At 39.8% G+C, this 27568-nt stretch overlaps 1 protein-coding gene across 12 annotated transcripts in view; it reads right to left on the bottom strand.

Annotated features, from left to right (window-relative positions):
• Positions 1-27568, bottom strand: part of CEP112 (centrosomal protein 112) — a 437573-nt gene that overhangs the window by 131725 nt on the left and 278280 nt on the right. For 11 of the 12 annotated variants that reach the window (XM_087854195.1, XM_045813972.2, XM_087854196.1 and 8 more), the window contains 2 exons: positions 11049-11111; positions 4686-4835 (listed from right to left, as the gene is read on the bottom strand). In XM_087854195.1, the coding sequence (XP_087710321.1) occupies positions 4686-4835; positions 11049-11111 (213 nt within the window). Of the gene's footprint in view, positions 1-4685; positions 4836-11048; positions 11112-27568 lie in introns of those variants that run through there. The other variant, XR_015721256.1, reaches the window with a different exon arrangement.

Raw genomic sequence — 27568 nt, forward strand, 5'->3', positions numbered from 1 at the left:
ATCTGTCCAATAGTCCAATGTTCCTACTTTCGACTCTAATTTCATCTGTTCAATTGAAGTAAAATTAACTCCAGAGATCTTTCTAAAACAAGCAGAAATACAGAATCTGGAGTATTACCTCATTTTACGAGTCTATTTAGCTTTCCTTCTTTTTTCTCTTTACATGTAGTAGGGTATCTGAAGTGATGTTCACCTTAATGCAATGACGGTTATTTCTGAGTGATGGGATTTGGAGTGACTTGAAAGACTACCCTTCCCCCTATGTTTTGAATCATTTGTGAGCATATGCGATTATCCATTTTTTACAAAAACAACAGAGATTTTCTTTAAAACTACGCCTGCAACTATGCCATGATGTTAACTGACAATGTTGATTCTGGGAGGTAGGAATATAAATATAGTTATTTTTCTACTTGGTACTATTTTGTATGGGTGAGGAATTAATGGGAGATGAAAACTGGCCATTTAGCATAGACTACTGTATGGGTTCAAGATGGCTTCACCATCTCTGCCACTCCTCCCTTCCAGAGCTAGAGACTAATTCCACTCCCCTTGGTTCAGGCTGACCCTGGGACCTATCTCAACCAGTAGAATGTGGTGGAAGTGCCACTGTGAATCTTCCTACAGTAGCCTTAGGGGAAGTGCAGATCTGCCTTTACCTATTAGAACACTCCTCACTGATGCCAGTTTCCATGCGAAAGGTCTGACCACCCAGAGAGCGAGGCCATGTGGAGCCATATTGGATGTTGCAGCCCCAGCCAAGCTTCCTGCTGAATGTAACTCCACCATGCTACACACTGAGCGGAAGAACCACCCAGCCTATCCCTGCCTGAATTTCTGATCCAAAGAATTCTAGGCATATAAAATGGTTGCTGCTTTAAAACACCAAGGTTTGGGGTGGTGTGTTATGCAGCAGAGCTGGCTCTTTTGAGCTTGACTTTGAAGGTGAGGAGTGAGCTAAAGCAGTAGGTAAGTGATAAGGATCTTTTTGCTCTCAAGATAGGGCATTCTCCGGTATAAAATATTTACCCGTATGAATGCATTTGTTTCTATACTTCCTTTTACACTCCAGGAATTCTGTTCTGTGGAAGACCTCACTTGGTCTGTTGTTTCTTAGACAGCCAGGATCATGCCTGCTGCTGGTCTCCGCTACCATGATGAACGTCCACTGGGCCCCTTTAGACTGCTGGCTCTTCTTTCACCAAACAGTTTTTATTGTTTCTGATTGCAAAAGTGATGTTATAATTAAAAATACGGAGCTAAGATAAAAGAAAATTACCACAAATTTCACCCCGAAGAGATGTCCTCCAGTAGAATTTAGATATATGATTCCCGTCTTTTTTTCTCTTTATATGCACTTTTATTTGCAAACATGACCTCATATAGAATTTCTGTAAACTGTATTTTCATTGAAAACTATCTTGTGAACATTTTCACTAACCTTAAATATCCTTCTCCAACACCATTTTCAATAGTGCACGGTTTTTAGTTTATGTACTATGGCAAAAAATGCAGAAAGGAAATAGAAAATGTGAGTATTGTGGGTGCCTTGCATGCAACAGGACCTTGATAAATAGTTATGGGATAGATGAATGAATGCTAGAATGAACATTTTTTTGGCTAGCTAAAGCTCTATGCAACCTTTTAACTGCCACCTTCAGGCACATTCTGGAAATGGGCCAAAAGTTGGGCATGTCTCTCAGGCAATGTAATAATGATAGGTATTGCCAAATTATTCTCCAGAAATGTTTTAGCAGGTTACACTATACCACACTGGTGGCCCTTAAAAGCGGACTGTGGTAGACTACCTTGTACCCCAACTTTTCTCTCAAGAATTACTTTAATAAAAGGTCTGCTGATCCATGGAGACATTATCGTAAGCTCTGGCAGGCTGAGTAACAGGTTTACTCTCCCCCCTCATCCCCAACCACCAGCTGGAGAGCTCAGCTTGTCCCCAGCCCAGAAAGTGGGGCAAGGTGCATTTCACAACTAGCATGCACACTCTTTATACAGCAGTCTTTGATTCTAATATTTCAATACAGTAATATTTAATATCACAAAATATTCGATACATATTAGCTTGTCTTAATATAGATGTGGACGAATGCGTTTGGTTTCAGAAAGCCAAATACAAGCCTCCTGGTGACTGTGCCTCTCTGAGGATCTGGATCTACCTATGTATCTATATGGACAAAACACTCAAACACAATTCGAGTGTCCAAATTAAACAGCTGTTGCAGATGTGCTATTACCACTCAGGAAGACAGAAAATGACAGTGAGGCTATCAGGGTTCACGTGTGCACTTGGCCAACAACTGACTTTTACGGACAGAATGTAGACACTGGGGTATGTCCACAAGGTCATGGCTGAGCCTTTCCCGTCAGGAAGACCGTGACTTGAACCTGGCTGTGACAGTTGTTGAGCAGTCTGACCTTGGGCTGGTTATTTAAACTTAGAGCCTCAGTTCTCCCACCTGTAAGATGGGGATGATAGAAATACCTTCCTTATAAAGATTACTAAGAGGCCTAAACGACATAATGGGACTGGTGATGAATAAAAACGTCCGGCAGAGAGCCTGGTACATAGGACATGTTAAATAAATATGAGCTATTATTCCTTTTATTTTTGGTGACATAGTCTGGGAAAAAAAAGCAAGGTGAGGAGTGCTAATGAATTACTTATCTTATGTAGGTAAGTAAAAAACCCCCACAAATGTCATCCACTTTACACGGAATCTGAGTCAATCAAAACCATACTATATCTGCACTGCCTCAGTGGCTCAGCTGGTTAAGTGTTCGACTCTTGATTTGGGCTCAGGTTGAGATCTCAGGGTCCTGGGATCGAGCCCCAAGCCCCGTGTCAGGCTTCAAGCTCAGCAGGGAGTCTGTTTAAGATTCTCTCTCTCCTCGCCTTCTGCCCCTCCCCCACTCTCTCTCTCCCCCTCTCTTAAAAAAAAAACAAAACAAAAAACTGAACCATATCTTACCTACATTATAATTTTAGCTATTTTCACGTACCTATGTTCTGGAGGTCGTAAGTACTATATACCATATATTTTAATATAATATGTATGTACATCTTTTAAACAGTCTAAGATTTGACACTTTTCTGGAAATTACGATCACAATGGTTTTCTGTTTTAACAGGTAAGTGGATGGAAACTGCAAAAACAATTAAAAATAGGCAGTTGTACTAATTATATTTCTTTCACGATTTTTTTTAATCTTAAGAAACAATACTAGAAAGTATGCCATTATGGAGTAAATTTAGGTTTTCCCTTTTTGCATATATTGGGATTCAATTATTTATTTAAAATTTGGGAATTGCCTAGTGCATGGTATTTGGACATCAAGTGGAAAAGAAATTCACTTAAAATGAAATTTTTATATAACTAAAGGAATTTAAACAAAGTATTCAGCTCAGTTCATGCCAAGCAAAACAGTTATATAGATCAATGAGTACCTCCTGTGCATTTATAAATGAGAAGAGCTTCAAAGATTTTTTTCAGTTACCAGCATATAAAAAAGAAACCTTTTTTTTTGTCTCATATCCCACGTAGAGGAAAAAGAAGCTGGAAGATAGCAATATACGGAGGAAATCTCATTAAGAACAAAATAAAATAAGTCCTCACCTCTAAAGTGAGGAGGCTGGATAAAATGGCCTCCAAGATTTTGTCCATATCTGAAGGGTTTTTTTTTTATTCCATTCAGTCTTGTCCAGGCTTAAAGAGTATATTTTAAAAAGCAACTTACATTAACACTAGCTTCTCCGTAAATTACTTAGATTGCCTACAATAAGCTATAGAAAAGAAAGACGGAGGGGTTAGGCAGAAAAGGGCAGATAAAACCCAAATGTTTCTTTTATTTTTCCTTGCTTTGTATGATTACTCAACATGCTTTAAGCATTGTTATAACAAAGTAAAATCACTGAAAAATAATCTTTTGCTGGAAATTCTTAAAAAAAATTTTTGTTCTCTTTTAAATCTTATTCATAAAGGTTTCCAGATGCTTATCCTCACAGATTAAACACAGCGTGATGTAGACACTTACAATAATATTCGCTGCTATGAAGCCAAGAAAAAAAAACTACTTTGAGATCTAACTGCCTATCACCTAAAGAATCAGGGTCCAGGGAACTTTCTGTTGCTATTAAAGGCGGGATTCTCTGAAGCCATTTGGAAACAGCCTAGGTTCTCAGCAGCAACACATCTCCCCTGTACTATGTCAAAGCCCATCAAATGGTTGGCATTCCAAACCTCAAACAGGTTATTTCTCATTATGTGAATCCATAATGAAAGGATGTGGGCAAAGAATAGAATGTAAATTGGAAGCTGACTTCTGAATTTATTAGCCAGCAGTACTGGGCTGAAACAGTCATCCTAATTTCAAGGGACAGTTCCAAAGTGGTTCTCAAGAGAAAGGACCGGGTATTTTTCAAATATTTGTTCAATGTGAATGGACTGGGCTTGCCAAAAATGACTTTGTATGCTGGCATGTGATCTCTTCGAGGGAAGTCAGCCTGAGTCACTGGATACATCAAAGGTAGAGTCCAGTGAATGGAATTCCAGCAGGCTGTGCGAGCAAGCCAGATACCTGCATTCATCTGCCCACTGCTGCGATTTCAGCCCTCCTTTTAATTACATTAAAGCAGCTGGTACCACTGGTTACTGAAGTCTCCAGATTACCTTGATTGCTCGGTCATTATCTCTAATCAGCTGCTGCTTCTCATCTTCAAACTTCTGTATAACATCCTGGAGCCGTCTTTCTGCGGCAAGCTGCTGCCGGCTGTTCTCCTCTTTCAGAGAGGAAATGCTTGTCTGAAGCTCTGCTATGATCTAAAATGAAAACAGCATGCTAGAACTTCCAATTCTTCAGTGAGAGGCATCTATTTAATATGTATTTATGCTTAACAAAAGAGCGGATTTGGCAAAACTCTAATCCACAAACCAAATATTTTCGATTAACATATCGTACACTATCACGCGTGAAATTCCACACAATAAAAGACTATAACAAAACTGTGAATGGTGGACAACTGCTGAACCAAATATATTTGGAAGACATTTCCACTATAAAATTCCACAATATTTACTCATCAGAAGAAAGAACATCTGTGATCTCAAAAATATGAAAAGCGTCAGATTTTATTTCACTGAGAAATAGACTTATTAGAATGAAGAAAGCGATTTTGCCTTTTCTAATACTTGGAACTGTAATGACCAAAGAAAATAATGGCTCGTTCTTTATCGTTACCTAATTCTACAATTTTTACTCACTAGTACTCACTAAGGTTTGTGCACTGTGTTAAATGCCGTGAGTTCCTATGTCATTTACAAACATCTTCTGTAAATGGAGAAACAGAGGCATAGGAAGAGGTCACATATTTCCCATTGTCACAGGTGACATCGAACCAAAAAGACAGGCAGGGCTTGAACAACACAGTCAGATAAATCGCCGTACGGACTGGTTCCTCTCACTAGCCTTTGTTTTTCTTTTAGACAAGGTTTTGGTGTGGAAGAGAAGCTTATCATGACACAGTTCCAAATGGGTTGTCTTTTCCCCAACTGATAGACATCCATGAAATTTATTCAGAGACCCCTGTGGTATTCTCCACATTGGAGAACTGGTTCTCTCCACGAATGGGTCCCCTCTAAATTCTCCCAAGTAATCAGCTGATGAGGGACCTTTTTTAATGAGCTGAGAACATGGCTTTTTCTTGGGTTTGGATGTGTCCATTTCCTTTCAAATTCAATAGTGATGACTTTTTAAAAGCAGGAAATAGTTGTTTCTTCTTCTAATTTAAAAAAAAAAAACAACAACCTTAGTCCTGGTTAGAATAGAATTCTGTTGGTCCTATGGGAACAGGGCTGGTTGGTGAGATACATTGGACAAGTCAGTTAACTTCCCTGAAGCTCAGTTTTTCCACCTAGTATTTGGTGGCAAAACTAGAGTAAGGTATTGTAAGACAATAAATAGAGACTTTCTGGAGTCTGCCAGAAGCCAAGTCCTATAGAAATATTAATTGTTACCATGGACATAAATGATAGCATATTTACAATAAAATATGGAGTCTATGCTTTTAGAAGTGAGTACTGTAACAAAGTTTAACATTTAGGATTTGTAAATCATCATATGTTAAGACCATTGTGAAATAAATGGCAAAATAGCAGTATGTTAATATTTTTAAATACAGACTTGAACATTTTGCTACGAGTGGAGGAATCCGTTTACTGAGAATAAAGATGTTTTTCATCTGTTTTCTGAATTTTGATTAAATGCTGTTCCCATTCTGGCATCAATTCAATTAATTCTCACAGCACTTCTACGAAACAGGGAAGGTTAAATTCTTATAGTGAATGTCAAAAACTGAGGCACAGAATAATCAACTCACTCGCAGTCACAGAGCAAGAGGAGCCAGAGATAAGAAAGAGCCAAATTTCCTTGGCCCAACATGAAACTTAAGACTGATATTTTATAAGAGCGTGGAGCCAAACAGTAAAAATAACTTACTATTTCAATGACTATTGGAGCGTTTCAAGTACACTACAACTTTGTAGAAGTGTTAAGCTTACTTCTGTCACTTGTTCATTGCGTGTGTTCAGTGTGTGTGTGTATGCGTATGTGCGTGTATGTACACGTGTGTGCGTGTATGTGTAGTGCTATGCAGTTTGATCACGTGTTCAGATTCATATATCCACTACCACAATCATGTAATGTGTTTTTAAAGTACAAAGTAATTTTGTTTCTTTAAAAAACAGTAAGATTAGATTAGCTTTTAATTGGCCAAGACCGAAGATAAAAATATTTGCGGGTTCTTCCAGTGACCACAAGGGCATGAAAACAGGGATCTCTCGTTTTCAGAAGCTTAATGAGAAGAGTACATCGAAAGAAATAAACGCACGTTTTGGAAGGATCTATGAGCAAAGTCCAGGATGTTCTGAGGAGAGCATGCTTGTTTTGTGTGGAAAATGAAACCTACATTCTTGGGGGGACTAATGAGCTTCTCTGGGGAAGTAATGAGATTATCTTTGGAAAGTTATTCTAAAAATTTATGAAGATGATCTAGGGAGAGTGTCAAAATACTTCAGGTGAAACACGGTGGGTGGATGAGTGGATAAAGTGGTTGACTGACTGACAGACAAGATGCGTATAGAGAGGTGGCTAAAGTGTGGACGATTTTTAAAACCAGAACTGAGATTTAAGATTGAGAAATAATACTAACTTGATTAATATGCTTTAGTAAGAGAACAAAACTCACCTGATTGTAGACATAGAGTAAAAGACTATAGAGTATATTCATCTTAGCTCAGTGCACATAACTGGCACTTAATATTTAAGTAGTGGAACTATAATCATAATAAATAAAAATAATAATTACCCGACAAATTATATTGAGATAATCTAGCCTGTTCATAGAATAATGATATAAAAAGTTTCTGAGAAAAAATCAGAACTAATCTATGCAATCATAAACCCCACCAGTTTTGACTGAATCATAATTAAAAACCATAAAACAAAATGTCGCCACTCAACTGAATGTTTACCCTGCATTCGCTTCAGAGAAAGATGTGGATTCAAACATTTCCATGCAATATTAAAAATTAATGTTTTGGGAAGCAAAAGGAGAGCTATTTTGGGCTGATGCCGTAAGCAACCTAACTCGTGATAGCTCTAATAGTTAACTATTGCTAAGCAGTTAACACTTTGCAAAAAATGTTAGTGCGTCTTAAGTCTTAAAAATAGGATTCTGAACAGAGGTTAAGATTTCATCTTTAACTCACTCTGATGTTTTTCAGATTGTAGCACAGCGTGAGATTTTTACAAAAAACTCTTCTTTAAAATATAACAGACAGGGCATACTTGGGAAGATTTGGTGGACACTGAGGATCCTCATCAAATAAGTGGAAAGAGGGGCTCCTCAGCATGATTCGCCTTCTGGGTTGTCAACCTGGAGAATGACGGGAAGGTTGGGGGCATGTGGGACACGTGGAATGTGTCCAGGCATAATCCGTATCAGGTACGTGGGAGAAAGTGAGGGCACGGGGGCGGGGAGGAGCCAGGCTCTTGGCAGTGGGTGAGCTCTACTGGTATTCCAGCTCTAGTCTTGTCCACAACTACCTGCATTCTTGCAACATGGCAGTATCTTTCTCCGAAAAATGGTCACTGGGTGAGTCAGCTGAGTGGGGACAACTGTGCTAACACTGAAAAGGCAAGGTGAAAATGTAATATTTAGACAAAAAGAACAACTATGTGATTCTGACGTAAATTATATTTGGGAATGTGGCCAGAGATGACCAAACATTGGCAACATGAAGAACGCGGAGAATCCCAGAAGGGGCACAGTCCTGGGTATGCCACGGGTTTAGGGTTCATGGTCCATTGGATCCTAAAAGCTTGATAAAATCTTAAAGATTAAGTAACTTCCTTTAAGGTAGGAAAATATTTAAAATATTTTCCAAATTTAACCTGATGATCTCCTGGATACCAAAGCATTCATTACGAATGCATTCGTCATATCACTTAAGAAAAAATTTTTTTTTTTGAGAGAGGGATTTTTTTTTTTTTAAACCTGATAAACAGTTAAGCAACTTTGCTTCTGGCATCGTCCTCAGCTTAGATATGAGTTAGAGATTCCAGCAAACTATCACTGGAAAACAGAAAAAGTCAGTCTATGGTTTTGTTCGTAACGTTCATTTTCAAGTAATCTGTTTCTTTAAACTGACTAGACCGTAGATCAATGTTTCCCAAATGCCAGTACACAGATACAAATATACACATACATTTATATACAAATAAATATTTATACTTATTTAGAGGTGGGCAAACAAAATGTTATCAGTGTAAGGTTGTCATCCTCCCTTTTATGAGGAGGATGGACTGTCTTTTATTATGTTGTTATACTCCTTCAAAGATTTTTTTTTTTTTCCTTTTTGGTGTTGCGCTGCCCTTTGATGTTATGAACTCATGGCTACGGGACATGATAGCTGTCACTAGATGGGTTTTCTTCCTCCTCCTCCTCCTCCTGTTTCTTCGTGTCTTTACTCGGGAAAATATTTAGCAACCCCCTGCGTCTCCAAATGTTGGAGAGAGATTTTATCAATTCTTGAACTCCCCAAAATAAATTAAAAATAACTTCCTGCTCCTTCCATATCTTTTTGATTCTTTGCTCCCTCCTTTCTTGTCTCTATTCCCATTTTAATCCTGCTGCTGGACCAGCTAACAGTCATTAAATGATTTACTGTATACTAAGCACTCTCTATTAAGCACTTTTTTTGCCTTACGTTACTTAATACTTACAACTAGCCTATGAGGTAAGTACTATTCCCTCATTTTACAAATGAGGAAACTGAATTCCAGAGAGTCCAGGTAACTCGCTCAAGGTCATATAAGTAGTAGGGCTGGTATTCAAATTCGGGTCTGGTGGACTCCAAAGCTTATGCTTTCTTCCACACTAACTGACATTTAATTTGCTTTAATATGAACTAATCAGGCTTCTTCACTCATTCCTTTAGATAAACTTAAATACTCCTGTTTACACTCTCATTATTTCAGCATTTTTATTAGCTATCTTATATCTTGCTTTCGGTCTGCTTCCCCATTTAACATAACGCAAAATAAGCAGGACGGAAGGGTACACCAGTTGGGGATTTTTCATGTCTTAGTTTAAACTGTAACTTTGAGAGTCATAATATTTCTTTGGATTATAAGAATCTTCTTCAGTGATTGTAAAAGAATATTTCCCCATGTTCCTTCTTCAAAGAAGGTCTGGGATAATGGCAATCAAGACGTATCATCATCTTTTAAGTAAATACATATAAGTCTTCACTGAGACAGAGACATTTTGCTTTCCGAGTGGGATGTAAATTACATGGCATATGCACATTTTAGAAATAATTGTATAATCAAAGAAATTTTATGAGAGCTATCCCCAGAGTTCTGCTCTGCCATAGGGAAAACGGGAGGGACTGAGCCAGGCTGTCAGGTTGTGAGCCTCTGCTCCCCAGTCCGACCCAGGCGGGGTTCTGGCTTAGTCACTTGCTAGCCTGTGTGACCTCAGCTCTCTGAGCCTCAGTTTCCTCAATGGGAAAATGGGGCAAATAATAGTTCCTAACCCCAGAGTTATCATGAGTGAACACTGAGTCAACATGGTTAGTGCCCCCCCAAATTCTTGATTTTATTACTGTTTTGTTGTTGTGTTGCTATTATGACCACTGTGTGGGAACTTATAAAATGGCACATAAATTTCAGTTCACAGCCACACATCACTGTGTATATGCAAAAATACTAAGAAGAGCTGATTTTAAAATCATTACATACGATGTCCACAAAAGTGAATGGCTTAACCTATCCATCTATACAATGAAAATTAGTATTTTTTATTCTAGAATTACTCATAAAACTAAGGCATGCTTGGGATTCCCTAAATGATACTACAGGATATTATTATAACAACTTTTACAGAAAAAGTATTTTAAGCATCGTATGTCGAGTTGGGACAGGCATTCAATTATTGGCCTTCTACAAAAACTACTAGAGCAAGACCAGGAAGCAAGACACGGATGTAAGGACTTTATAATTCTTCTTTGCCCCAAAAGGAATCAACAGTTGGGCGGCTAATTTAACCCAGAACATTTATCATTTTGAATTTTATTGCTAGGCAGTCTTTAGGTAGAACTAAATGGAATATTGCAAAAAGCACAGATGGTATCAAAGTGCTTACATCACAAATGTAGGTGTGTATTTCCCGCCCTTGTGAAATATGTTGCAGCCTGGGCTTGTTCAAGCGCACGGGCTGGTTTTACAACATCTGAGTGTGTGTGTGTGTGTGTGTTAGTTCAAATGGTTCAATATGCCTAATTAAAAGAATCTTTTAAGAAGGCCAAAATATTAAAAGCATATATTATTTATCCATGTACCCATCAAAAATAGGATCTTGACCCATAAAAACACTGAAGAGAATTAAGTTTAACTCTAAAGTACAAATGGTTTTATGGATAGGTTTCTTTTTTGTTTGTTTTGCTTTTTTTTTTTTCTTTCAACATTCTTACCTGTGAAGATTTGGCAAGCTTCTGAGTGTATTCCTTCTCAATCTGCTTCAGCCTGCTGTTGGCCTGAAAGACACACGTACATGAACACACACACACACACACGGTGACCTGGGAGCTTGGTATCTCTTGCACATGCCTATCACCAGGCAGCTGGGATGGCTGCCAGCTGTACCGCCCTTCTGGGGCAGCCAGAAAACCACAGGGCTTGTCTTTGATCTCACGCCAACTATTCATCACTTAAAAAGCAAAAAAAAAAAAAAAAAAAAAAAAAAAAATCTCCTGCCAATTATGAGACAAACACAGACTTCTGTGGAGAGAAAGAGAAAGCGAGAAGAAGAGACAGAAATAGACCTAGCAAGAGTGTGAGGGCTTGGGAGGTAAAGTAGGGAAGGGCAGAAGAATCGAAGGAGAGGAGAAGGCAAAAGGGAGGAGGAGAAACAGGAAAAGGTACACTTAATCCTCTTTCCCATTGCTGAAAGATGAAAGAACTAGGTGCTCCTGGACAGAGGCAGACAGGAGATTTGGAGACATGAGCAAAGACATGAGTTCCCGCTCTGCCTGACACACAAGAGCTCCTTTTTTCAAGTGACAAATATATCTACATCAAACCATTTTCATGTCCTGGAAGGAGGGTGGCCTTCCCAGAATAAGTCCGCATTACTTAGAACTCGACCCTCTCTTCTGCCACTCAAGTTCCCATCCTCTGCATGTGACCCGCTTTCCTGCTCTCTGGAAAATTCCGGGAGCCTGGCGGTGTCCTGAGCGCTCGGAAATGGCTCCATGATGTGCCTGGACTGGGCCTTTCTTCTCACTCACTGTGCAAAAGCAGCGAGGAGGCCCTTCCGACCTGTGTCCTCTGCTTCTAGAAGAGCTTTGTCAATACTCTCCAAGTGTGTCTCTGTTCCCAGGTCTCTCCCTTCCTCGTCCCCCCCCCCCCCCTTCATCTGTCTGTCCGTCTGTCTGTCTCTGCCGCTCTGGCTGTTGGGCTGCTCAGGTGTATCATCTCTTTTTCTCGTCATTTCTAGTTTCCATTTCTTTGTCTTTTTGATCTTTCACAGAGAGTTCTCAACTTTTAATTTTAAATTTTCTATGGATTTTTAAAAAAATACTGCCATGCTATTCGTGATTTCCGAGAAGGTTTTGCTGTTGTTGTTGTTCTCTGGGTAGCATCGTCGATCCCCTTTTAAGATGAGGAAACGGAGGCCTAGAGAGGTTCAGTAACTTGCCCAGCGTTACACAGCGAGGGAACCAAGCACCACGCTAGCTGCACTCAGGAGAACGGTGCTCCCCGCGGAGCACACTGCACACCTCTCTCTGCTGAGTTATTAGGTCCACAGACACGTGACCCGTCTCTCAATGTCCACCCGCACACACAAACGTCTCTCTGCTCTCTAGAGCGCCTGTTTTTTTCTGAGTTCCTTTTATGTATTTGCTTGGCCAACTAGTTTTGTCTCTGCTTTTCCCTTTAGAAACTTTCCTCACTTGTCTGGTGATCTTTTGTATTTAGAGCGAGGCCTCTACAACAGGCAGGCTTGGGCTGCGTGGACATCCTGTGATAGGGTGTCTTAGAAGGGCCTGGACTCTCCCATGCCTGCCTCTGACTGGACGTTCGTCTTGGGCCATTTCGCCCTGAGCTGCTCCCTCCAGCGTACTTCCCGGCACAGAGATCTGGCCATCAGCGTTTGCAGAGGGGTGTCCACGCCTTCAGGATATCGACTCTTGCACAGTCCCAATTTCATTTTGCCCGCAGCCATGCCTGCATCCCCGCTCTCGTTCAATCTCCCCACAGAGCAAACCAGGGGTGGGGGGAGAGGCAGACATGGAAACCCTAATCCCAATGTGATGGGATTTGGTGGTGAGGCCTTTGAGGGAGGAGGTAATTAGGTAATGGGGTGGAATCCCGCCATGGATGGGATGAACGCCCTTATAAGAAGCCTCAGAGCTCGCTCTCTCCTGCCCTGTGAGGCTAACAAGAAGATGGAGTCTACAACCCAGAAGGCTCTCACCAGAACCTGATACGCTGGCAGCCTGAGCTCAGACTTCCCGCTTCCAGAACTATCAGGGATAAATTTCTGTTCTTGATAAGCCTCCCAGTTTATGGAGTTTTATTATAGAACTCGAGCTGACTAAGACAATAGCCATGTGATTTATGGAGTTAAGTTCAAAAGCAATTCTTTAGAGTTTATTGCATAAATCTCTCTGTATCTATAGTCCCACAATACACTGGGTAGTTTTGTTTTTTTCACACTAGAGAGGGCATGTGACTATTACTATTTTTTCTCTTAAGCCATCAGACTTTATTCTACCTCGATAATGAATAAAGCCCTCTCCATTACAGAATGAAGACCACTCTGAACCTCTCAAGGTTAGTCTTGTTTCACTTCTGCCAATATCTTTTAAATCACAAAATGCATGATAAGGTACTTTTTGCTTATTTAATAAACACCTACAGAGCTCTCACCACGTGCTAGGGGCTGCTGTAAGCACTTTAAAAATATTTACTCACTAGAAAATATAAAAATTAGAGTGCCATCAAGATTAAGTTATTTTCCCTAAAAAAGTCGGAGCCAGAGATGCTGGTTTATCCAGGACCACCTGTGTCAGAATCTCACAAATTCACATAAGTGCCTTTGCAACCATCTAATTCATTCATCCATTCCAGGCAACTGGGACTAGAGCAGTGAATAAAACAGACAAACACCCCTCCCGACCTTTACGGAAATTCCAGCCAATTCCGAGTCAATGAACTAACTTACAGAAGTGACAACATTTTAGGTGGCGCAAGTGCCATGGAGAGGCTGAAGCAGGAAAGGGATGAGAAGTGATGGAAGGTGGGGGTAGTTGACAGTGTTAAGACTGTGGGAGTTTGGGAAAGGCTCACGGAACGATACGATGCATGAGCACAGACCTGCAGGAGATGGAGGAGACGTGGGGACCTCTAGGGAAAGCAGGCAGAGGGAGGGCCGGTTACGAAAGCCCAGAGGCAGAGGCACATTCAAGGCACAGTGAGGCGGCCATCGTGGTTGGGTCGCTGAGCAACGTCTCCCTTGGAGAAGGTCTGAGAGAGAACAAGGAGCCAGATCATTTCTGGTGTTGTAGGCAATTGTATGGAATGTGTCTTTTAATATGAGGGAAACAGCGAGTCACTGAAGAGGTTTCAGTACAGGAGGGACTTGATTTAACTTAAGTCGTCACAGGATTACTCTAACTCCTGTTTGGGGCAAGAACCCAACAGAGCAGCCAGTTGGGAGGCTGTCACAAATAATCCGCGATATAACAGAGGATGTGGTGAGAAGTGGTCAGGTTCTTTGAAAGATCTGAAAGTAGAGCCAACTGGATATGCTGTATGATAAAAAGAGATAAACCAAAGATGACTTCAAGATTTTTCTCCCAAGCAACTAGAAGAGCGGGGTTGTCATTACCTTATATCAGGAAAACTATGGGTAGTACAGGTTTTGGGGGGAAGATGAAGAGATTGGTTTCGGACACGTTAAGCGTGGAGACACCTCTCAGACATTTGTGCTGAGGTGACTATTTGGATATTCAAATCTGGAGTTCAGGGGAGAGGTCTAGGTTGGAAGTAAAAATTCAGACATCACCAGTATGTAAGTGCATATGGAACGACACTCCTGGATGAGATCTCAAGGCATGAGTGCACATAAGACAGACACGTCTAGGTCTACTGAGCCCTGAGCCTGCAAATGTCAGGATGCTGGAGAGGAGGAGGAAAGCAAACCAAAAGAAAGGCCGGAGAGAGAAGAAATCAGGATAATATGCAATCCTGAAGCCAAATGGAGAAAGTGTTTCAAGGACTATTCACCTGTGTCAGCTGCTGCAGGGACAGAGAGGTCACGTGCAATGAGGACTGAGAAGTAAGCACATGGCTTAAGCCCGTGGAGGATGTTGGTGATTTGAACACAAGCAATTGTGGCATAGTGTAGAAGCTCCAGAGAAGGAGAGGAAGTGGAGCACATACAATTTGTCCAGAGTTTGGTCACAAGGGAAGGGGAGGAATGGGCTAGAAGCTGCAGGGGAAGTGGGTAAAGATAGGGCTGACTTGTTTTGTTTTTTTTTGTACCATGAGAGAACTAACAGCATGTGTGCAGGCTGATGGGAAAGATCTGGCAGAAGAGAGGGAAAACTCGGTGCTGCCAGAGAGTCAGAGGAGACATGTTCTTGGGTAAAGGGGAGGGGACAGGATCTAGAGCACAGGGGTGGAGAGGGCCTTCGCTGGGAGGCCACGTCAACCACGCCCAGCACCAGTGGGGGGGCAAGTTCTTCTTACTTCCACCTTCCCCAGGAAGTACGGGGAAAGAGTCACAGCAAAGCATGAGGATGGGAGAAGAGATGGGTGGAAGATTCAAGGTGGGCAGGAAGGGTATGGATGGTCATCTAGGAAAGTGGGAAAGGGAAAGGACTGAGGAATGCAGTAGGAGTCTCAGGCCTCCAGGAAGCAATAGGGCCCACTTGAAATCACGAACACCGAATTTAAAGAGAGGCCAGTTGGGGCCACCTAGGTGGCTCAGTCAGTTGAGTGGCCAACTCTTGATTTTGGCTCAGGTCATGATCTCACAGTCATGAGATCAAGCCCCATGTAGGGCTCCACACTCAGTGGAGAGTCTGCCTGAGATTCTCTCCCTCTCCCTCTGCCCTCCCCCCATGCTCGCGCTCTCTCTCTCTAAAATAAATGATCTTTTAAAACTACATAAATAAACAAAGTGAGGCCAGCTGATAATATATGAATACCTCCAGAACTTGCCAACAGCTAAATAGAACATAATCACTACTTTGGAGAATAATAAGAGTGACTGAAGAAAGAAAATTAACTTATCACCCTTCACGGTTCCTATTATGTATTTGACACTAAGTCTCAACGCCTGAATTTCTGGAATTCTCAAATAAATCTAAAAAGTTCTGGTTTAGGGGCACCCGGCTCAGTTGGTTAAATGCCCTACTCTTCATTTTGGCTCAGTTCATGATCTCAGGGTCATGAGAAGGAGCCCCGAGTTGCGCTCTGCACTAGGTGTGGAGCCTGCTTAAGATTCTCTCTCTCTCTCTCTCTCTCTCTCTCTCTCTCTGCCCCTCCCCCGCCCACACCCTCTCTCCCTCTCTCTCTCTCTCTCAAACAAAAACAAAAACAAACAACAACAACAAAAAGCTCTGGTTTAGCATGGTTGAAAATTTACAGCTAATTTATCATGAAAACTGTCCCTAAAACATGTTTTGAATAATACTATTCTCAGGATGGTCCTGACTGTACATTTCCATACATAAAGTTAAGTTACGGTTATTTTAACCCAAGCCTTATTTTTATAGCTATCATTACTATACAGAAGGACAGTTTTCAAACATCTGCAGCATAGCCTGAACAGATGTGGAATACCAGATGAGAGGAAAATCATAATTTTGAAGTAAGCAAAGTTACTTTGTTTTGTCATTGCTGTTTTTTTAATGTCTGGCACTTCCTAACTGCTCCCATTATGGCTGGTCAAGCCCTCCACCCTCCACCAAGCACTCAGTTCCCCTCTGCTTTTCTAGGGCCTCTTTCTCAGACCTTTAACAAGGTCCTCCTTGTTAAAAAGCCACCAATGAATTGGTCTACTTTCTATATGCAATTCCTATCAAAATCTTGGGTTAAAACTCTAGACGAAAGAAATAAACCAATTTTTAGAAAGGTGTTGATGACTGTTAGTCATCCTGATATGCCACTCTTTTGTTGCAGGGTACTTTGCATTATGTCTTCATTCAAAACAGTCTTTCATTCCTTTATTTTCCATTTCTTATTATTGGTGAGAGTTAAGGCATTCGTATTTCCAGGATCACTTAGAGGAGAATTAGGTGACTTCTCCAGAATAACGATATTTAAGGCAAGTCTAGATCTTATAAAGATAAATTTCTCTAAAATATAACAGCATTAGTTTTTGATTTAAATATTTGCTTTTAGGATTAAAAAAAAAGGATGCTTCCCAGATTCTTGAAACATAACATAAAGCTCAGATTATTATGCGGTATTTTCTACTCAAAAGCTTTGCAGGCATCCATTTGAAGCACTCCCAACACTGTGAATACAGTTATGGCCAGTTGGTGCCAGATGTTAGTATATAACTGTGCCCCCCGCAAAAACAAAATATATTCAGAGAATTCATAGGACATATTTATATTTAAAATATTTACAGAATTTTCAAACTTGAAGTTGCCTATATTTTACCTCAAAATAAAGGTATAAATTTGTGAAGCATAAGTAAAATTCATTATTTCTGCTTGGGCTATGATGGAGTAACTGGGACCATACTTAATCTGCTACAGTCAAGAGCTAGAAAACTGGACAAAATATAGGGGGAAAAACTGTTTTAGGATGTTGAGAAACAAGAGGCACAGGACTGTGACCCTGTGAAGAAAGGGGAAACAAGTGAGGTAAAGCCTCCCAATCACACTTTTCTTCCTGGAGGCATATCCAGGCCTGAACATAGGCAAGCATAGCAGGATTGTGAACTGAAGAGACAAAGACTGGAGTTTGGGAAGGCTGAGGCACTTGGAGTTTGTGGGGGGCAGGGCACTAGACAGGATGGAGCTGTGCACAGAAGGAGCTCCAGACACCTACCTGGGTTCCCTTTGAGTCTGTTGCTGATAATGAGCTGTGCATGTATAAGGTAAGGTTCTACAAGGCCAAGTAAAAAGTGACTGGTGAGATTTAAGATAACCAAGTTCCCAACCTTACACAAAGCTGAGGGATATTTGACTTCTGACCAGCCAGACGGAATGGTTCTCATAGAACGTCCAGGAAGGTCACGCTCAGTCACGGGGTTAAACTAGCCTTAGAGTAAAGTCAACTTTAAATCTGCTCTAACAAAGTTTAAAAATAAGCCTCAAAAGGGGCGCCTGGGTGGCACAGCGGTTAAGCGTCTGCCTTCGGCTCAGGGCGTGATCCCGGCGTTATGGGATCGAGCCTCACATCAGGCTCCTCTGCTATGAGCCTGCTTCTTCCTCTCCCACTCCCCTTGCTTGTGTTCCCTCTCTCGCTGGCTGTCTCTATCTCTGTCGAATAAATAAATAAAATCTTAAAAAAAAAAAAGCCTCAAATGGATCAAACTGGTCATTGACAAGTAATTGCTTCCTAAACAAAGCTCAATATTTTTTTAAAAGAAGTCAAGAAAATCCAGTATTCAAGAACATAAATTTTATAAAGTCCAGCATTCAATAATAGTTGCCATAAGAAGAAGAAGGAATTTGTGAGCCATAGCAGAAGAAAAATTAGTCAATAGAGTTAGACTAACAAATGACAGAGATGGTGAAATCGGTAGACAAAGACTACCATTATGTTTTTAAAATAGCTATTAAAACCACATCTAAATATTTAAACAAAAACATTACATGATGAGGAGAGAAATGGAAGATATGCAACAAAACAAAACAAAACAAAACAAACCTTAAATATCCCAGGGCATAGCAATATATTATCTGAAAGGAAAATTTCACTGGATGGGATTAACAACAGATTTGGCACATTAGAGGAAAAGATCAGTGAATATGAAGAAAAGGCATTTAAATATCCAAATGACTGGAAAAAAGACAAAAGACTGAATTTAATGAATAATCTCAGTAATGTATGAGACTGTATCATGTCATCTAACATATGTATAATTGTATATCAGAAGGAGAAAGGTTTGGGAAAATATTTGAAGACACAATAGGAACAAGTTTTGCAATATGAAGAAAACTGTAAACCCACCAATGGAAGAAGACCAATGAACAAAAAAGATAAACACAAAGAAAACCACATCAAGATACATCATAATCAAATTGCAAGAACAGAACTAAAGATAACATCTTAAAAGCAGCCAGAGAAGGCAGATGCATTTAAAAGATAAGAATGACTGAGGATTTCTCATCTGAAACTATGCTAGTCAGAAGATAAAATAATGAATCTTTAAGTGCTGAAAGAAAAAAAAATCTGTCAATCTAGAATTGTGTATTTAGTAAAAATATCCTTCAAAACTGAAGATGAACTACAGACATCTTCGAGCAAAAATCTCTCACCAGTAGACATGAACAACAAGCAAGGTTCAAGGAAGTTGTTCAGGCAGATGGAAAATGATACCAAATGTAAAACTGCATCAACTTGAACAATAAAGAGCACTGGACACAGAAAATAAGTATGTAAATATGAATTATCTTTTTTCCCCTTTAAAAATTTCTTTTAAAGAAAATGTACTTTTAAAAGTAGAAATAATAGGGGCACCTGGGTGGCTCGGTCAGTTAAGTGGCTGACTCTTGATCTGGGCTCAGGTCATGATCTCAGGGTCCTGGGATTGAGCCCTGTGTGTGGCTCCAAGATGGGCATGGAGTCTGCTTGACATTCTCTCTCCCTCTCCCTCTGCTCCTCCCCCCACTCATGTGCTCTCTCTCTCTCGCTCTAAAATAAATAACTAAATTTCTTTTTTAAAAAAGCAGAAATAATAAAAGTATATTTAGGGGTTTATAATATATGTAGAAACAGGCTAGGAACAGGAAAATGAAGCTACACTGTTACGAAGGCACTTACATTTTATGATAAGCTGGTTTAAGAGTACGTGAAGGCAGGGGTGCCTGGGGGGCTCAGTCATTAAGCGTCTGCCTTCAGCTCAGGTCATGATCCCGGCATTCTGGGATTGAGCCCTGCATCGGGCTCCCTGCTCAGCAGGAAGCCTGTTTCTCCCTCTCCCACTCCCCCTGCTTGTGTTCCCTCTCTGGCTGCCTCGCTCTCTGTCAAATAAATAAATAAAATCTTTAAAAAAAGAAAAAAAAGAGTACATGAAGGCAGACTGTAATAAAGCTCCATATCACAAAAAAAAGGAAGAAAGAAAAAGCTATATCTACTAAGACAATAGTAGAAATAAAATGGAATATTAATAAGTACTCAGGGAATTTAATAAAAGGTATGAAAAGAGGAAAAGAGAAAAAAAGATGAGACAAATAGAAAACAAATAGCAAAATAGTAGAATAAAACCGAACTAAATCAATAATTACATTAAATATAAATAGTTTAAAATTTTACCTAAATGACAAAGATTGTCAGACTGAATCTAAAAGAAAGTGTAACTACATGATATTTTCAAAATAAACACTATAAACATGTTAAAAGTAAAAGGATGAAGAAAAATGAACCATGCAAAAGGTAATCATAAGTGAGATGGCTATGCTAATATCAAAGTAGATTTGAGAACAAAGAAACTTAGTAGAGAAAAGAGTATTCCAATAATGATAAAAATTTAATTCATTACAATGATAGAGCAATGCTACTGTGTAGTACCTAATTTCAAGAGCTTCAAAATACATGAGGCAAAGAGCGACAGCACTGAAAGGAGGAATAGGCAAATCCACAAATTGTAAATGAGATTTCAATCCTACTCTCTCAGGAATTGATAGAAAAAGGAGATAGAAAATTAGTGAGGATGTAGATGATCTGAAAAATGCTGTCAACCAACTTGATCGTTAATCGGACACCATATTCTGGGTCATAAAACAACTTTCAATAAAATTTTAAAGGACTGAAATCACACACAGTATATTCTCTGACCACAATGAGATTAAATTAGAAATGATAATAGATGTGTACCTCATATTCTTGAAATTCTCAGAATATTAAAAATACACCTAATTTCTATGGGTCAAAAAATAATTTACAAGGGCAATTAGAAAACATTTTAAAATTAATGAAAATGGAAGTATAGTGTTTGTGGAATGCAGCTAAATCAGTGCTTAGGGGAAATTTTTAGCTTCGAATTATTTTATTAGCAAAAAAGGAAAATCTAAAATAAGTGATACAAGCTTCCCCTAAAGAAGCTTGAAAAAGAACAGCAAATTAAAGACAAAATAAGCAAAAGAAAAATAATAATAAATGCTAGAATAGAAATCAATGAAATAGAAAACAAAAAGAACAGAGAAAATCAGTGAAACCAAAAGCTGGTTCCCTGGGATAAAATAAAAATCGATAAATCTCTAGGTAGACTGATCAGAAACAACTGAGAGAAGATACAAATTAACCAATTTCAGGAACAAGAGAAAGGGGACATCACTATCAGAACCCACAGAGATTAATAGGGCAATAAGAAAATACTATGAGTAACATATTGCCAAAATTTTTGGATAATTTAGGCAAAATATGAAAGTCTCTTAAATGATACAAATTACCAAAAGTAAGGTAAGAATAGAAAACTCAAAGAGTCATACATCTCTATAAGTATTAAACATGCACACACACACACACGCACTCACTCACACACTATACTGAAGCCCAAGCGGCTTCACTAGTGAATTGTATCAAACATCTATGGAAGAAATAATATCAATTCCATATAAACTCTTCCAGAAAAGAGAATATGCAGAAACGATGTCACAATAACTTAAGGGAGTGTTGTTTCTCCACCAAAACATGGATTCCACCTCTTACCACCATCAGGAGTCTGATAGCCCAGTCTCCTTCCCTTTCACATCATCAATATTTATTCCTACATTGACTCCTTTCCAGGTGATTGTAAAAGGCTAATTTTACACACACACACACACACACACACACACACACACACATACACACAGAGCCTGCCCTGAAATCCTGATATATCCCTGTGATGGTTTTATTAACACTTACTTTGAGTACCTCCTCCATGTCGGACACTCTATGTTTACAGATGTAAACGATTTACTGCGGTTGGGGAGGAGACAAATAAGTGAGTCAATAAAACACAGCACAAATGTCATGGAAGAGCTATGCACAGGGGTTATTAGGGAAAAACTATGAGATACCTCAACACTGGAGAAGGCTTTTGCAAGGAGGTGAATATTAAAGGCTAATGATGATGAAGATAATGACGATGATGATAGCAACAACAAAACAATAACCAGTATTTATTTTGCTCTTACTCTACTGACACATATTGTTGAAATGTTTTACATATATTAACAGATCTAACCCACCCCAAAACTCTGTGAGGTAGCCACAGTTATTATCCTCATTTATAGACCGCGAAACTGAGAGAGAGAAAGGTGAAAAAACTTGCATGAGGTTATCAGCTTGGAATGAATAGGAATCAACTGAATGGAAAAGAAAGAAGAAAATTCCAAATGGAGGGAGTAACAGGTGCAAAATATGAATGTATAAAAATTATATATAAAATATATAAATATATTTAAAATAATATGTTAATATTTAGTATATTTTTAAAATACATAATATATGACATAGCATACACTTAATATATTTTAATAATGCACATATTAATATTTTAATATTTAGTAATATATTTTAAATAAGAGTTGTAATATATAGAATATCTTTATATAATACACATATAAAATTTCTTGTAATCTATCATCCGGGGTACCAGTGTTGACATCTTAGTGATCTTTATGAACGACACACTTGCAGGTACCAGGATATTTCTGAAGCCTAAACCTCGTATTCTCTTCCATTCTCCAAACCCAACCCAGCTTGGCATGCTACCCTTACTACCTCACCAAAAGGATGACATAGCAGAAATACAGAGGAAACAAAAGAAGTAGTGTTTGGCTTTCGACTCTATAACCTGGGCCAGTGGGACTCAACTCAGGGCAAAAAGTGTATCAGTCACAGTGGGTCTTACTCCGTCTGCTTGCCCTACTGCTTCCCCACCCCAGACTAAAAATGATTCCCTAGCTCGGGGGAATGAGACGTCGTCTGAAGTGAAGGGGAAAATGTTTATGCAGGAGTCTGTTCCTGAGGGAAGGCCTTGTTTCTTGTCCGATTCTCTGGGCCAAGCCTGAAGGATGGGGAACCCATGGACCCCCCCATAGAGACAGGGATACTCTAATTGCAGAGGGGGCTGTGCTCACATGCCAGACAAGGCAAGGGCCCATGTGACCTTGCATTCTTAGCCACCCAGGTATGTACAATGGAGCTGTAGCAGAAACGGGCTGTGTGGTGTGTATATCTACGCAGGCTGCCAAGACTGCTGTACCCAGTTCCCTGTGCGTTCACACCTCTCCCCGACGAAAGGCAAGATGGTGATAAAACCTCCTGGGTGTCGGAGAGCAGCATGGATGTAACACAGAGAATGCAAGGTCTGAGGGGCTTTAAAGAGAAAGGAGGGGTTACAGAGAAGTGACCCGGATCAACCGATGACCAAAGATCGGGGCCACAGATGTCTCAGGAGACGCCTGCGTGGACGGGTCACACCCAGGATCAGAGGGCTCCATGCTTCATCCACCACACCATGGCATGGTAGAGCCCTCACGCTCACATGCTGTCCTGGGGAAGGGGGAGACTGACTAGGGTCTGAGGTGACTGAGGACACGTATCAAGTTTTTGCCATGCAGTCAAATGGCGACTCAAAACAGAAACTGGGATTGTAGCAAAATAAGCACGTCTGAGTTTAGGACCTGGGATGTGTACCATTTCATGTATAGCACTAGTAAGGGCTGGGATGAGACTTTGGTGGCATCTGGCTCGGATCCCCCTTGCCATCAGGCCTCCCCTCCAGGAAGGAGAGGTCTATGAGAGGATGGCAACAGTCGGGAGACAGATGACAGGCTGGTTCTGCGCCCGATACCGTGGATGCGGGGAGGGTCCTGGAATGTGAGGCCTAGACTCCCTCCTTCCAGGCTTGAATTAACATTTGACCTGCAGATGTCAGTGCTCTATACTGAGCGATTCTTCAGTTATAATTCATTTCTAAAAAATTGATTAAGTCATTTTATACAGTTGCTTTACCCAGAACCAGAATCGAGTAATGAGGAACTCCAAGTGCTCTGCTTTTGTCACTGCCTAACTATTTTGTAAGAATTCCACGAAAAGCCACATCCTCTATAAAGGAAGAAAGAAGCCAGACCGTTTTGGAAAAGGGCTATGGTATCATTATCAATATCACTACTTCTTGGGTTCTCAGTAAATATCGGCGGGTCCATTCTCAGAAAAAGTGCCCATATTCCTGAATTTGGCCCTATTTCTGACTAGGCGTAATTAGTATTGAATACATTCTCAGTCTACATTAAATAATGTGCATTTAATGACAGATAACCTATAGAATAACATGGGACAGTTGATTTTCTGCCATCACTGTAATTCAGAAGGACTAATTTTCTTGCCGTTGCAACATAGGTATTTATGTGGCTAACACCCATAAATGATCACATAAGATTTACATGAATTTCCACCCCACTCACTGAATAAGAAAGCAAACTGTGAAACAAGCTTATGGAAATAGTTAAAGAATTAAGATCTAATCATATTTCAAAAGCTCACCCTCAGAGGAACACTCTGAAGCAGAGGCCACAGAAACTGAAACTCATTTATGACTTGGGCAGAAATACAAACTTTAAGAGAATGAAGGAGAAAAAAAAACTTTACTTTGCTCTAGGGAAGAAGCAACTATTCTCTGATGTGCAAAAAAGAATTTATCATCAAAGGCCAAATGTAAATGGGGCCAATTAATTTTTTTTAAGAATCTCTACCTTTCATAATATTTTTATGCCTTTGTTACTGTTACGCTTTACACCGAAATCTAAGGTTGCATGATTTGACAAAAGTTGAAGAAAAATGACTGCTGTATTTAACAAAGTTTAACATATTTAATATACATTTTAAGTTTAATAGGAGTGACACATTTGTTGGTGCAGTACCTTTAGGAAGCAGATAGAAGATCTGTCTCAAATATATGACTTTAGACAATGAAACATGATGATATTGTCCAATGATCAAATGATGTTAACTGAATTATTTGGTAAGTAATAAATTATTTCAAATAGGCTTTGAATCTGGGAGTTAGAGAAGTCGATTTGTCATACTCATAAATCCCATTATTATTTTGCTTATTGTTTTGGAAATTTTTCTACTTTTTGGCTCATTTGTATAAGAAAAAAAGAATGTAATGAATATGAACTGGAGAGTTTATGAAATCATGCATTTATAGGAAGTTGCTATGTTAGATTTGTAGGCAGTTCAATATAAATCTCAATACTTAACAAACTCTCTGTTAATTTTCTACTGGATAATTTTGGAAGTGTGGAATAGGTGCTGGGAGGACATTCTTGAGATTCAATCATTGGATCCTCCTAATTGAAGATTTCATCCAGAGTTTATCCAGCCTCCTAGGGTCATCTATATGAAGATAGAATTACCATACCAATTAATTCTTATTTTTATTTTATTTTTTTACCATACCAATTTATTTAAAAATAATATTCAAATGTTTGACTACAATGAGTATGATGCCTATAAAAAATATGCCTGGGTGGCTCAGTTGGTTAAGCGTCTGCCTTTGGCTCAGGTCATGATCCCAGGGTCCTGGGATCGAGCCCCATATCGGGCTCCCTGCTCAGTGGGGAGCCTGCTTCTCCCTCTCCCTTTGCCCCTTTCCCTGCTCATGCTCTCTCTCCCTCTCAAATAAATAAAATCTTTAAAAAAAAAACCCCAAAACCATGTTCTATCCCCCCTTTGTCTGCATACACAAAGTCTTCAGTTGGTTTTGTTGCTGTGAATTTCCCATCACCCAGACCCTCAAAACTACTTCAACCATCTTTTTCACCAACTCCAGTTACTTTGACTATCCCAACAACTGTTGCCAAACGGTAAGCAGTAGAGCATGGTAGTTAAGGGCACCAGCTCTGAAGTTAAACCAACATGGGTGGTGTGACCATGGGCAAATTATTGAACTTTGCTGGGCATTACTTTATAATGTGCAGATAAAGTGGTCAATAAAAATTAAATAGGCCTGAGGTTTAGCAACATGGGAACGGTGGAGGCTCAAGATGGCAAGGGATCAGAGAGTGGTGAGTAAGCACTGGAATGAGGATAAAGAGCACGTTCTTTATGCGTGAGGGAACGGGCAAAATAAAAGGGAAGGCAACAGTGATCAAAAGGAGAACCTGATGGGCTGAGATCTTGGAGGCGAACGAGCTGAGTAATGTTGAGGTCGAAGACATGTCTGCATTTTTTGACGGATAAAGTGGAAACAAGAGAGAAGTTACTTTACTAGAGAGCTGAGCTTACAAAACTGTAGGATCAGGCTATTAGAAAAGTCAGCTGTCAGAATCAGTCTTTTGCAATCAATTCTTGTTAATCTTTCTTGTTCCTTCTTTCACTTTGGGTCCTTGAAAATAACTGCTGTCTCAGATTCTTTACTGGGGAAGCAATTTTTTTTTCTTGACATGTCCCCCAAAATGGGGTGCTCTGCTGCTTTTGACATTGCTAATAATTTTTATTTGTAACTGCTTAAATTATAAAATTGACACATGCAAAAGAACATTCTGCACGTTTATGAAAGATGATAAAGAGCCCCCCTACAACCACCATACCACTTAAGAGCTAGCTTTGCAAATGCCAGCGATCGTCCCACCCCACTGCATCCTCTAACTCCTCCCGAGAATTAACCACTACTCTAAATTTTATTTATTGCCTTGCTTTAAAATACCACATACGGAAGGATCTCTGACATATTGGTTTTAGCCTTATACAAACATAATCATGCTCTGTGTAATTTCCTGAAACTTGCTGTTTCTCAGATGTTTTTTTAAAAATGAATTCATGATGTTTCATTTGAAGCTGTATTTCCCTCATAGTCACTGCTTGAGAGTTTTCAATTGTGTGAACAGATCAAAATCATTCATTCTTGTTAACAGGCATTTGTGCTTTTCATTTTTTCTTCCACGAACCACGCTGCTATGAGCATTCCTATGCATGTCTTCTGGTGCGTATTTGTGGGTTCCTAGGGCATATGCTAAAGAGCTGAACTGATGGTCATAAATCAAACGTTCAGCTTTAAAGGATAATGCCACCAACATTTTATAGTCTCACCACAGTGTCTAAGAGTTCTTTTTGCTCCACACTTTCAACCCTACTTAGCATTGTCAGACTTCCTACGTTTAATAGCAGATTTAGTAAGACAGAATTCACATACCATATAGTTCACACTTTTCATCTGTACAGTTTTGAGGGGTTTTAGTATATTCAAAGGGCTGTCTATCTATCATCATTATCAACTTCCAGAACATTTTCATCACCTCAAAAAGAAACCCCACACCAGGGGCACCTGGGGGGCAGCCTGCTGAGCGTCCAGCTCTCGATTTCGGCTCAGGTCAGGATGGTGGCGTCCTGAGATGGAGCCCCGTGTCAGGAATCTCTGCTTAGCACAGAATCTGCTTATCTCCCTCTCCCTCTGCTCCTCCCCCAGCTCATGCTCTCTTTCTCTCTCTCTAAAATAAATAAATCGTAAAAAAAAAAAAAATAACAGAAAGAAACTCCACACCCTTTAGCAGTTGCTTCCCATTTTCCCCTCCCCCCATCACTGACGAATATTAATCTCTTTTCTGTCTCTATGGATTTTCTTATTCTGGACATTTCATAGAAACTGGAGTTATTCAACATGTGGCCCTGTGACTGGCTTCTTTCAAGTAGCACGTCTTCAAGGTTCATCCACGCTGCAGCCTAGATCAGCACTTCTTTCCTTTTCGCTGTCAACTAACATGTCCCGCTGTATGGCTACACCGCATTTGGTTTATCCATCAGTTGA

Source organism: Ursus americanus, chromosome 23 (genome assembly GCF_024610735.1).
Source record: "Ursus americanus isolate L20-20 chromosome 23, mUrsAme1.1.p, whole genome shotgun sequence".
NCBI lineage: Eukaryota > Metazoa > Chordata > Mammalia > Carnivora > Ursidae > Ursus > Ursus americanus.